The sequence below is a fragment of the Littorina saxatilis genome, linkage group LG17 (assembly GCF_037325665.1).
Source record: "Littorina saxatilis isolate snail1 linkage group LG17, US_GU_Lsax_2.0, whole genome shotgun sequence".
NCBI lineage: Eukaryota > Metazoa > Mollusca > Gastropoda > Littorinimorpha > Littorinidae > Littorina > Littorina saxatilis.
The window spans coordinates 9028180-9040345 of NC_090261.1; the positions used below are offsets into that span (position 1 = coordinate 9028180).

General features: G+C 42.2%; 2 protein-coding genes across 2 annotated transcripts in view; one reads left to right on the top strand and one right to left on the bottom strand.

Moving 5' to 3' along the window:
- The window catches only part of LOC138952337 (cilia- and flagella-associated protein 61-like), a 203828-nt gene extending 195809 nt beyond the window's left edge, over positions 1 to 8019 (bottom strand). Inside the window, exons 1-6 of the mRNA XM_070323982.1 lie at positions 7920 to 8019; positions 7511 to 7684; positions 5314 to 5609; positions 4865 to 4991; positions 4213 to 4345; positions 1612 to 1786 (exon numbers count right to left, since the gene is read on the bottom strand). Of these exons, the coding sequence (XP_070180083.1) occupies positions 1612 to 1786; positions 4213 to 4345; positions 4865 to 4991; positions 5314 to 5609; positions 7511 to 7656 (877 nt within the window). The 5' untranslated portion in view covers positions 7657 to 7684; positions 7920 to 8019. The remainder of the gene's footprint in view (positions 1 to 1611; positions 1787 to 4212; positions 4346 to 4864; positions 4992 to 5313; positions 5610 to 7510; positions 7685 to 7919) is intronic.
- Positions 8020 to 8196: 177 nt separating this feature from the next.
- The window catches only part of LOC138953635 (crooked neck-like protein 1), a 36559-nt gene continuing 32589 nt past the window's right edge, over positions 8197 to 12166 (top strand). Inside the window, exon 1 of the mRNA XM_070325510.1 lies at positions 8197 to 8340. Coding sequence (XP_070181611.1) covers positions 8293 to 8340 — 48 coding nt within the window. The 5' untranslated portion in view covers positions 8197 to 8292. The remainder of the gene's footprint in view (positions 8341 to 12166) is intronic.

Sequence of the window (12166 nt, forward strand, 5' to 3'; positions counted from 1 at the left end):
AGCGTCTTTGCTGACTTACCTCCCGTTCTGTGTTGTTGATAATAGTCGTGTCTGTGCTGTTTTTGTTTAAATAGTACCTAATAAAACTGATGCAGTTCTTGAAATGTTGCCATTTATTGTTGTCTTTGTGAAATGCGAGTGTGTTCCGAGGCGTAAGCTGCATACGACTGATGTCACACTTAGGGTACCCCGCTTCGATCAGCGTATCACTCAAAATGAGCTTCAAAGTAGAAAAGCAGATGCACTACCAACACACTGCATAAAAGATCTACACGACTGAGCCAGAATCAATTAAATTTTCTTCCTGTATAAAATCAAATTTGTTCACGCCGTCGCACATGAAACGCAGGTTACCCTCGACTTCGATTCAAAGTAACTCCACTCAGACTGAATTACCCTATGAATTACGCAGATAACGAACTGATTCGGAAATTACACGCCACACATTTATGATATTTTACACACAAATTTCAACTGTGTTGTTTCGCGATAAACAGCCATAAACAAACAAATGTGGCGCCGTCATGTCGCCACGGAGGGAGAAACGCAGGTTACCAAGAGATTGTTTCCGATACCTGATATAATTATGATTAAAATCATCGTTTTTCACGAATGAAGGCTCTTTGGCAGATCTGGTGAGTTGGAAACTGTCTATGAATGTTTCATTTAATATCAAATGCGTACATTCTTGTCGATATTGTTACCTTTGGGCTCATAAATAAAGTCAATGGTTGTGTTTTCCTAAAGTGACTTTTGTCAGCATAGAACTTACTGTGCTTCGATCATTGACTGAGAAGAATCTTCCGATGACACTAGTTCATTTCACTACGCGACTACAGATCTGCAAGGAAACTTATGGCAGGGGAAATAAGCTTAACCGAAGAGGAATAAGCGGAATAACTGTTCTTCAACGGATTGCTCTCACTGATCTAAATATTTAGATCTTGTCGCCTGCTAGTCTGCTAGTAAGTAGTCTTCGGTCGTATGAAAGTCACATCTATTTCGACTGTGTGCATCAATCCGTTCAGTGAAATGTTGATCTTTGATGATTTGGCAACATAACTTCGCTAAATGTGCTTCGAGTGTATCTCCCCGTTGAAAACGTCTTTTAACAAGACCATGTTTTGACAGACCAGACGGGGAGGATCCTCGATAGCTCACAGGGTATATAATGTTTTCCGCCGTTTTTTAAAGAATCCTTTCAAATTTGCTATTCCAAAAGTACCCTATGACACGACTCGAGTGACAAAGAACATTCTAATCTCGGCAATTCCTGTCTCAGTCCGTGCAGCCGTTTCGGGTCCTATCGTCATCATACAAACACACACACAGACACACAAGAACCAGCTTTAAAAGTTAGATTATTTAAGAACCATGTGAACCAGTGATTTTTTCTTATGTACATCAGATACTACAGTATTTCTGCTTTATGAAAAGCTATATTTCAAAAACAAAACTAGAGATTTGAATTTTGACCACTTTTCCCCCTTTCTGTCACCAGTACTGAAAAACAACTCATGCACAAGGCTAAGCTGAATCAGACGCTGACCTCTGAGTCTGGGAACAACACTGGACGTGTATGCACAAGGCTAAGCTGAATCAGACACTGACCTTTGCTGGCCTTGGGTTGAGTGGGTGAAGGGACAGGCATTGGTTCGGGGGAAGTGACATCATCAGGGTGAGGTTTGCGTAGGCCGTGTGAGGGTCCCAGCTCAAAGCACTCGTTCATCAAGTTGAGGTTAACGTCATCACTGATACTCATGAATCCTATGGCTGTACCGTCAACCTGTCAGAAAAACAAAGCGAAAACACTTGACTGGCTCAGAATGCATTAACGTGGTGCCATTGCTACTAAATACTGCATACCCATGTTTATATACTGTTCAAAAAAAGAAACGCATAGTTGCTACTTGCCAAATTTGTTTTATTTTTCGAAAAAATTAACAGAAAATCCAATATTTAGATTATTTGTTTGAAATTTGGTATGGACACAGTTGAATGCACACACAGTTCATTTGCATCTTCAAATCAATCAGTCAATCAATACGATTGGGTGCCGAGGCTGTCAAGTCAGTAGGGGGTGTGACTGCCTTGAGCAGCAACAACTGCCCGGCACCTTCTGGACTGGATCAGATGCCGGATATCTTGCTGTGGGATGGTGTCCCACTCCTCCTGAAGTGCCTGCAATAGATCGCGGTGATTTGCCGGCGCTTCTTCTCGCCTGCGCACACGTCTGTCCAATTCATCCCAGAGGTGTTCTATCGGGTTCATGTCTGGCGACATGGATGGCCAGGGAAGCACCTGGACATGGTGGTCGGTGAGGAACTGGGTGGTGAGTCGTGCTGTGTGCGGGCGAGCGTTGTCCTGCTGGAATATGGCATCCTGGTCAGCCAGAAGAGGAAGGGCGTGTGGGCGCAGAATTTCCTCCACGTATCGCTGGGCAGTTATGCGCCCTTGGACGTGCACCAGGGTGCTCCTTCCAGCGGTATTGATCGCCCCCCACACCATGACGCCTCCACCACCATGAACGGGTGCCTCATCCACACAGTTGGACGCGTAACGTTCGTTTACTCTCCGGTAGACCCTCCTCCGACCATCATGTCGCTGGAGCAGGAAGTAGGACTCGTCGCTGAACCACACGTGTCTCCAGTGATTCCGGACGGTCCAGCGAAGGTGCTGGTTGCCCCACTGCACTCGGTTCTGGCGATGGCGGCGGGTGAGGACAGCTCCTCTGTGAGGTCTGCGAGCTCTCAAACCAGCTTCATGCAGGCGGTTCCGCACGGTCTGGTCCGATAATCGGTGTGGCCCGGGGAGAGCCTGGACAGAAGATGAGGCCGACAGGAAACGATTCCGGAGGTGGCGGAGCCGTATGAAGCGGTCGTGAGCAGCAGTTGTCGCCCTTGGTCTTCCCGCTCGTGGCAAGTCAGCAACGGAGCCAGTGGCTTGAAACCTGACCTACAGTCTACTGATGGTGCTCTGGGACACGTGGAAGTGCCTGGCGATTGCACTTTGACTTTGGCCTGCTTGTAAATGACCCAATGCAATTTGGCGGTCTTCTCTGCTCAATCGGGCCATCTTTCGTCGCTGAATTGTCGTCTGATTTCTTTGTGGCGAACAATCCGCTTTTATGGGTTTTGGAAGACATGGTGAGAGCTCAATATTCCCCGAGTTTCACGAGATTACACTGAAGCATGACGAGTGGTCATGCCAAATGAGCAATTTTGACATTGTAGCCACTGATAACGCATGCGTCACGTGCAGAGCTCACTTGTGGCAATGGACGAAAGGTCGACGACCAGATAAACATTTTCTGCAGTTTGGTGGATATCCTTGTAGCCATATAACTAAATTAACCAAATATTACAAGCTATGCGTTTCTTTTTTTGAACAGTATATAAATGCATTGATAAGAAGTTTTAGCTGTATCTCGGGGTGACAGTGAACAACGCAACATTACTGACTAAAGCCTGTTTCGAGCAATGAGAGAAAATGTATCTGATTCCCGCAGTGGGGCACTGCGGTTATGAAATTAAAGGCCCCTCCTGTTTTTGGAACCGCAGGAGCTTTCTAGTTTGCTGTTAGGTAGATTTTTGGTTCCTCTTTCCTGTCATGCTCTCTTTTTCTTCATGAATTCTTTTCTTTTTTCTGCCTTCTTGCTCATTCACCTGTATTTTTTCCAAAAATCTCTTCTCTTGCCGCTTGTCTCGCGATTCATGTATAGTTTAATCTGTTAGTGTTCTGATGTAAGTCCAGCAGTAGATAGGTTAAGCCTATTTTAACATACTGGAAACTGGTAATCTTCCAGTAGGTATTAATTTAGTTTTACTAAAGCCTGCTGGGACACAAGTAATGGGTTAGTGCATTTGTAAACAGGAATCGCTTGACAAGTGGCCCCCTTCATCTCCCCCTTCCTCGTCCTGATATGGCTCTGCGTAGTCGGCTGGACGTTAAGCAACAAATAAACAAACAAACAAACAAACAAACAAACAATGTATCTGATGCCAAATGTGTTGCTGAGAATGCACAGCGGGTGATTAATCACGGGCGATTAATTCATTGCAAAGATTTTGAGCAATTTTATTTCAAGCAGAAAAACAGGACAGAATAGGAGATAGGAGAACTCGGACTTGCACTGGGGGTGTCAGCCCTAAATAATAATGTAAGAGCAAAGAGGTAGGAAGAAATGTGTTAGATAAGAAGAGTAGCCCTCACCTCAGCAACCAGACAGTGCATGTGATCATCCTGTGCCTCAATGAGCTCGGCCAGAAAGAAATCACCGTACGTCGCCTTCAGCATGTCGCTCTGGCGGTTGAAGATGGGGGTCAGGTCGTCATGATCTTCCACCCTGCAAACACACACAGGTATCAAACATCGACAATTCTAAATCCTCAACAATCACATGCAGTTGTTGATAAAGAGATAATGAATCAGACATGTCAGCATAGCAACCAGTCTCTGTCAAATACAACTATTCTTAAAGACAAACTAGAAATTCATGACTTGGTGCCTGTTCCTTTCATGTTTCCCTCCATGTTGTAATTCCCCTTTTTTGGTTTTGGGTTTTTGCTTCTGCTTTTTGTTTTCTTGCATATTCGTTGTCCTGAAGAAGCCGGCCTCCATTGGTGAAAATTCAACTTTGGCTGTGCTGTCTTTGTGTTGGTGAGAACCGACTTCCTTTCATGTTCAACTTTGTTTTCACCAACAGTCATTTTGTTGTTTAGATTTTTCCTTACAAGTTACATTATCGATTTTCTGGTACATTTTATTTTAGAAATGGAAAAAAATAAGACTGACATTGTGATACGCAACTCACTCAAAATTAAACAATGCAAACACTAATAATCTATTAGTAATAAAATCTGACCTGGCTTTACGGATGTGCAGCACAGGGACATGGCTGTGGCGATGACACACAAAGATGGCCGCTTTTCTAGGACCTTTTGACGACTCTGGCTTATTCATTGGGTTGAACACACTAGCAATGGATGCATCTGGAATGCACAAATACTAATCAGAAACAGTTCTGTCAGAACAAAACATACATACTTGCACACATACATGTATACTCAAACATAGAAACAAACATACAGTTCAGTTTACAAATAATTCAGAGAATTACTTCTTATTCTTCTTTTTCACACTGGATCAAACCTGTCAAAGGATGAAAAATACTTCTGTTAAAGTCAAACCCCCCTTTTAAGACCTAAAAAAATCTGAGAAAATTAGGTCTTAAAAAGAAGGGAGTCTTGAAAGGTGGGTTCCACTGTATTCATCCTTTTTAACTTTGTTTTCTTATCTACAGCAACAGCTCACCAGGAACGACTCCAACAGGCACCACCAAGAAGATGAAATGCAGATCAGGCACGGCGTTGAATGCAGTGCGCACTATTTCCCTGGCACAGCCCTGGGCGTAATCCTTGTGGGCCACAAAGTAATGCATGAAAAGAGAGTTGAGCGAGTTGCACTGGCTGCTACTGTACAAGTTACCCATCCATGACTCCCATTTGGCCGGGTCACAGTCGGTCATGTTGGGGTAGTCAAAGAAGGCGGCATGCGCCATGATGTCTTCTGACTCGTTGGTGAGAGTCACTGCCAGAACAGCTTTCTCGCTGATAGAAAGATAGCACACACAATCATCAGTTCTTGTGAGAATCGAGGTATGTTATCTGGGACATTCAAATAACAAGACTCCTGTTCATATGTTAACTTAGCTTTTATGCACATAACAGTTTGATTTCAAATTGCAGGCTAATGCCACAGGAAACTTTATTATAACCTCCTGTGAGTTGATGGGGTTTTTTATCTTAATTTTTTTTACCACACTCTAACAAAGCCAATCACTGCGAAACTCAGAATAAAGACTGATGACAGCACATTAAGGCGGAAATCAGTGTTTAAACACATACATCAATAAACAATCAATGTAGCAAATAATGTTCAACAAATCTTTGGAAACTGGAAATCTACCAGGTGATTGGAAAACAGCGGAGGTAACCGCTATTTTCAAAAAGGGTACTTAGTCAGAACCAGGTAACTACAGACCAGTAAGCTTAACCTGTGTAACATGCAAGGTATTGGAGTCTCTTGTTCGGGATTCTATAGTGTCTTATCTCACAGACAATAATTTATATGCTGACTGTCAGCATGGTTTTAGAAAAAGACGTTCCTGTGTCACTCAACTCATAGAGGTCATGGAAGACCTCACAAAATTTGTTGATGAAGGTGAAGCCATAGATATCATTTACTGTGACTTTAAGAAGGCTTTCGATACTGTGCCGCATGAGAGATTACTCCTAAAGCTTGCTTCATATGGGTTTAGTTCCAGCGTCCTTTCCTGGATTCGGTCATTCTTGAGTGGCCGGTCCCAGAGGGTACGAGTTGGACAGGCAACGTCGAGCCAAGCAGCAGTTCTCAGCGGAATTCCACAGGGCAGCGTTTTGGGGCCGGTTCTATTTACAGTGTTTATAAATGATTTACCAGATGTGGTTAGTGGTATAGTGAAGATATTTGCGGATGATACAAAGCTATACAATAAAGCATCAAACAGTTCAGTCATGCAAAAAGACATACACTTACTTCAGGATTGGACAAATAAATGGAAATTATTTTTTAATGTTTCAAAGTGCAATGTTCTGCATTCTGGTAAAAAGAATCCCAAATATGACTACGTGATGACTGTCAATGATGCTATTGAAAAAATAAATGAATGTGATGAAGAAAAGGACATCGGTGTTGTTTTCGACAGCAATTTGTCATTCGACCCGCATATTCGAGGAGTTGTGTCAAAAGCTAATCAGAGGATTGGCATTATCAAACGAGCGTTCTCATTTCTTGACAAGGACACCTTCTTAAAGCTATACAAAGCCTTTGTGAGACCACTGGTGGAATATGCAAATGTGGTGTGGAGTCCATTCCTCAAGAGACAGTCTCAGACAATTGAGAGGGTGCAGCGTCGAGCAACTAAAATTCTAAAGGAGTGCCGTGATAAGTCTTACGCGGACAGACTCAAATACTTAGACCTCCACTCTCTGAAGGGAAGGAGGACAAGGGGTGACCTAATACAAACATATAGAATTATAAATGGGGTGGATGATATTGACATGCACAAAATATTCACATTCAAGCAGACAGACAACACCAGAAACAGCCAGGGAAAAATCTTTGTTCAACACTGTAAGACTAACAAGCGCAAGTTTTCGTTTTCTCATAGAGTTGCTAACAATTGGAATGCACTACCCACTAACATAAAATTCGCACCCACAGTAGACGCCTTCAAAAACTTCTTGGACAATTCTCCAAAATTTCTTAACCTTTTTTATGAATTTGATTGAAAGCATTGAAAGAATAGGGATTTAGGCATGCAAAGTATCTGACAAAGAAGGGGCACCAATAAGGCCTCGCGGCCTTCGGCTAACAAATATAGCTGCCCCTACATACTACTACTACTACTAAATAAAGTTAGTAAATAAAATACAACACGTTCTTAAGTGTATAAAAGCCTCTTGCTTACATGATGTTGACAACATTGAATCGGCCAAAGAGCGTCTCTGTCCATGGCTGCACCAGATCAAGGATGTGTGGTGCGTCCAATGATTCAGTTCTGCGAGCGTTGATCACTTCAGAGGCACCCCCCCCTTCTGTTGCCAGAGTTGTCATCGTGACTGTTGTAGTCTCACAAGTGTGTCTGAAAGAGTACACAGTAAGAATAAGATTTGAATAACATCAAACACTTATGGTCAACTGTGTTTTCTCAGGCACGAGGGAATAATCTCAGTTCCTCAGTGTGTGGATGTGAAGCAAAATTACTCTCTCCTCACGAAGAAATCAGTCATCCAAATCAAAATACTGGTGAATCGCAAACAACCAAAGACGTGATAAATCTACATTAATTTGAATAACTGTTCGGCAGAGTAACTCACAAATCAGATCAACTGTTTTTGATTTATTTCAATTTTACGGTGACCAACTGGAGGAAATTTACGAAGCTGCCGCCATTTACTCCTAGCAACAATAACTTCCGGTAGTTTCGGAATTAATGATAAGAGAAATAAAATCAAAAATAAAATGACATATGTGTACATCCATCAAGAAATTCAGTTCTTACAAAAATTAAAATTAATGTCACATAACTCTACATTAATTTAAAAGGGATAGTATTTTATATCTTTTCTGCGACACTCGCGTGTGACTCGATAATTTCCTGTTCCGGTTTTCTCAAATTTGTGTCGTTCGTTCGTCTCACGCTTTCTTTAGATTTTGGGGAGAAGTACCTTTGACTTTACGACAAGAAAAATGGAAGACTCAATTGACGGAAAGACAAAAGTGCCCAAAATTGCGAAGGTGAACACGCATCTGATCTCTGTCTGTCTGCTCCTTTTTCGCTATCTCCCTCTCTTTCTCCGCAGACGACATCGCCTTTCAGTAGGTATGTTACAAAAAAATTCAAAATTTTCATTTAACATTTTGACCTATATCACTTGAAAGAGCAGAAAATCAGCATTCCAATGGTATATATAACTTTGAGATTGGATAAGTGTAACCCGAGTTATGAATTTTTAAAGTAATAAAATTCGTAATAGAGGCAAAGAGGAAAAATTGAAACCATTTTTGACATTTTTCAGCTAAAATTAACTGTAACTCACACATTTGTTTATCAATATTGTTCAATTTGGTATCAAAAGAAAGATTCAGAGCTCTATCTAAACAACTATAAAAAATAAAAATTATTTATTTTTTTATTTTTTTTAGTAAGTTAGTATGAAACTGAGAGCAGACGAACTTTACCGACCGCCATGTTGGATGTGAATACAACATGGGTGACAATCCGGGCGCAAAGCGGCGCATCCGTTAAAAGGTACTTCGCATCGCTTTATCGACTTGAAACTTTGGGAAACAGCAGGAAAATGGTCAAACTAACTGTTCAGAGGGGTCTCATAAGAGTTCAAAGGCTATAAATTGGTTTATAAAAGTACCTCTTTTGTGTCTTCTTCGCCCGATATTCTGGCCGGCGAGCTCGACAGTGTTGGACTCGCCATCTTTCTCAATCTTAAAGTCAAGAATGTGCTCTACGTCTTCGACAGGGTGCCCATGTGATGTAAATTTGGACAAGAATAGAAAAGAGGACCCCAAAACAGAGACAGTGTGAGTGATCAGAAAATGGGGGGCCATTTTCAATGACGTCAAAAATTGAGCTGCGCACGCATTTTGTAACATACCTACTTTCAGTTTCTCCCCAGCCATACAAATTTAAATGTTTTGTAAACGAAGCTCTAATAAAACTTATCAGTTACAGGAATGGACCTATTTGAAACATGTGGCCTTAAGTCCTATTAAAACAATATGCATGATCATAAATAACATTTACTGAAAGCAGAAACGCTAAAATGTAGTGTCAAACGAGTGACAGACATTAGACAATGAATGAATGATACATGTTACTTTGGGGTCATGCCAATACGTCCCAGTACCATTGCGTCCCAAAACCATGCCGTCTCATTGCGTCCCATTAAGCAATCCCATTGGGTCCCAATACCATTGGGTCCCAGTGCCATTGCGTCCCAGTGCCATTGCGTCCCGTACCATTGCGTCCCAACAAAATTGCGTGTCGATAGGTCCCAAGAAAATTGCATCTCGATACGTCCCATAAAGGAATCCCATTACGTCCACGTACCATTACGTCCCAACACAATTGTTACTTGAGCAATGCTTGAACGCTGCGGTGGGCAGTGTGTGTGTGTGGGGGGGGGGGGGGGGGTGAATGGGGAGGTGAGGTGGGCACAGTGAGGTGTGGGCCGCAGAAGGGGGGACCCGCGGAAGGGGGGATGGGGTAAGTAATCATCGTGGTCAGACCAGGGGAGAGAAGGGATGGGTGGGTGTGAACAGTGATTAAGGATGGAGAAGAGATAAATAAATAAATAAATAGACATACACACAATCTGTTAAACACATTGATTTATGAGATATTTTGTTGGTTAGACAATTTTTAATTCATTATATTTTATAATCTGATGAAAGATGACAGGTCCCTTTTTTGAGCAAGACCTTTAATTCAAGAATCAAAATTTATTTTGATTTTAAGTGACACGTAGAAGATAATATTGTAACAAGTATTATGACCCCTATTTTTCGTTCATGATTTTTCATAAAGAAGAAATGTACTGTCTGATTGTGCAGTTTCCAATAATTATTCTGTGTTTGTCAATTATTGTTCTCCAGTCACACAGAGAGAGAGAGAGAGAGAGAGAGAGAGAGAGAGAGAGAGAGAGAGAGAGAGAGAGAGAGAGAGAGAGAGAGAGAGAGAGACAAGACAAGACAAAGACAAATTCTTTATTAACGAGGGTAATGGCATAGGCAAACAGGTGGGTTTTTTACATCCAGCCCTCGCCCATGAGAGGGTTTAATCTAATGACAATACGTTTAAAAAATGTTAGAATATAAATCAAAGAAGTAATAACAAGCAAACAACCGAACAAACAAACGATTAATAGACTAAACAAACAAACAAAAACATACATACAAACGAACATAACATAAGAGAGAGAGAGAGAGACAGAGAGAGAGAGAGAGAACTCAGAACCCAGAATGGTTTATTATATTAAGGCCACAGAGAGAGAGAGAGAGACAGAGTGAGTGAGCAAGCGAGTGAGCAGGAGAGAGAGAGAGATAGAGAGAGTCACACACACACACACATGCACACACACACACACACACGGTAGCTCAGTTGGTAGAGCATTGGACTTGTGATCGGAAGGTCGCAGGTTCGAATCCGGGCCGGGACGGACACGGGTCAACTTTATGTGCAGACCCAGAGACGGAAGCCATGTCCCACCCCCGTGTCACCACAATGGCACGTAAAAGACCTTGGTCATTCTGCCATAAGTGCAGGTGGCTGAATACACCTAAACACGCACACACCTGGGTAGCGCGACTGCGTTGCTGCTAGCTTTCCACTGGGAGGAAGCGACCCGAATTTCCCAGCGATGGGAAAATAAAGTAATGAAAATGAAAATGAAATCAAAATGAAAACACACACACACACACACTGAAACACACACACACACGCACACACATACACAGACATACATATACACACACAAACCAGGAGTGAGAGCGAGAGAAAAAATGAGAAAGAGAGAGTCGTCAGTAAGTAGTGGTATTGACACTTGGCGATAATGACATGCACGTAGCGCTAAAAGATGTAGTGCTGTCGACACGTAGTGATAATGAACAAATGATAGTGACTTATCGACAAATTATTTGTAGCACTAATCAACGTAGCAATAGCGGCACGTAGCACAAATGACACGTAGCGCTAGCGATACGCACCCGGAACCTATCGATACATTTTTTTTGTCAATGTCCGTCCACATGTTTGTCCGATCACCGGTACACATCTTTTTATTTTATTTTTATTTGTGAAATATTGCTATGTACCGACACGTTTTGTAATAAAAGTGCGTTTTGTAATAAATTTATTACAAATCGTGTTCAGCTTACACAATTTTTATTACAAATCGTGTTGAACGCGTTTTGTAATAAAAATTGTGTCATCCGAACACGATTTGTAATAAATTTATTACAAAACGCACTTTTATTACAAAACGTGTCGCTACACTGCTACAGTAACATCTCAGAAATTAAATTCACTAGTATTGGGACTTAATGGTACGGGGACGCAATGGCACGTAATTGTATTGGGACCTAAAGGTACTGGGACGCAATGGTATTGGGACCCAATGGTATTGGAACGCAATGGTACTGGGACGCAATGGTACTGGGACGTAATGGTACTGGGACGTAATGGTACTGGGACGTAATGGTATTGGGACGTATTGACATGTAGCCGTTACTTTCTGTGTGTCGCGGTATGCATCCTCAGAGATAGAGTTGCGCTTACAGTTGACACTGCCATTCCATTGCAATTGACCCGTGAGATCACAGTCCTATTCCTACCCTCCTCATGTCAGCAACGGAAATGGTTGCCATTACAAACAAATCAAAACAAGGAGAAAGGGATCGGTGTGGTGCTTCCATGGTCTCTCATTCTCTTTTAAAAGGGTCTGCCCCCCCCCCCCCCCCCCCCCCCTCTTCCTTTTCCAATTACATCGGCACTGTTTTTCTCTCTCTCTCTCTCTCTCTCTCTCTCTCTTCTCACTATTTTTCTTTT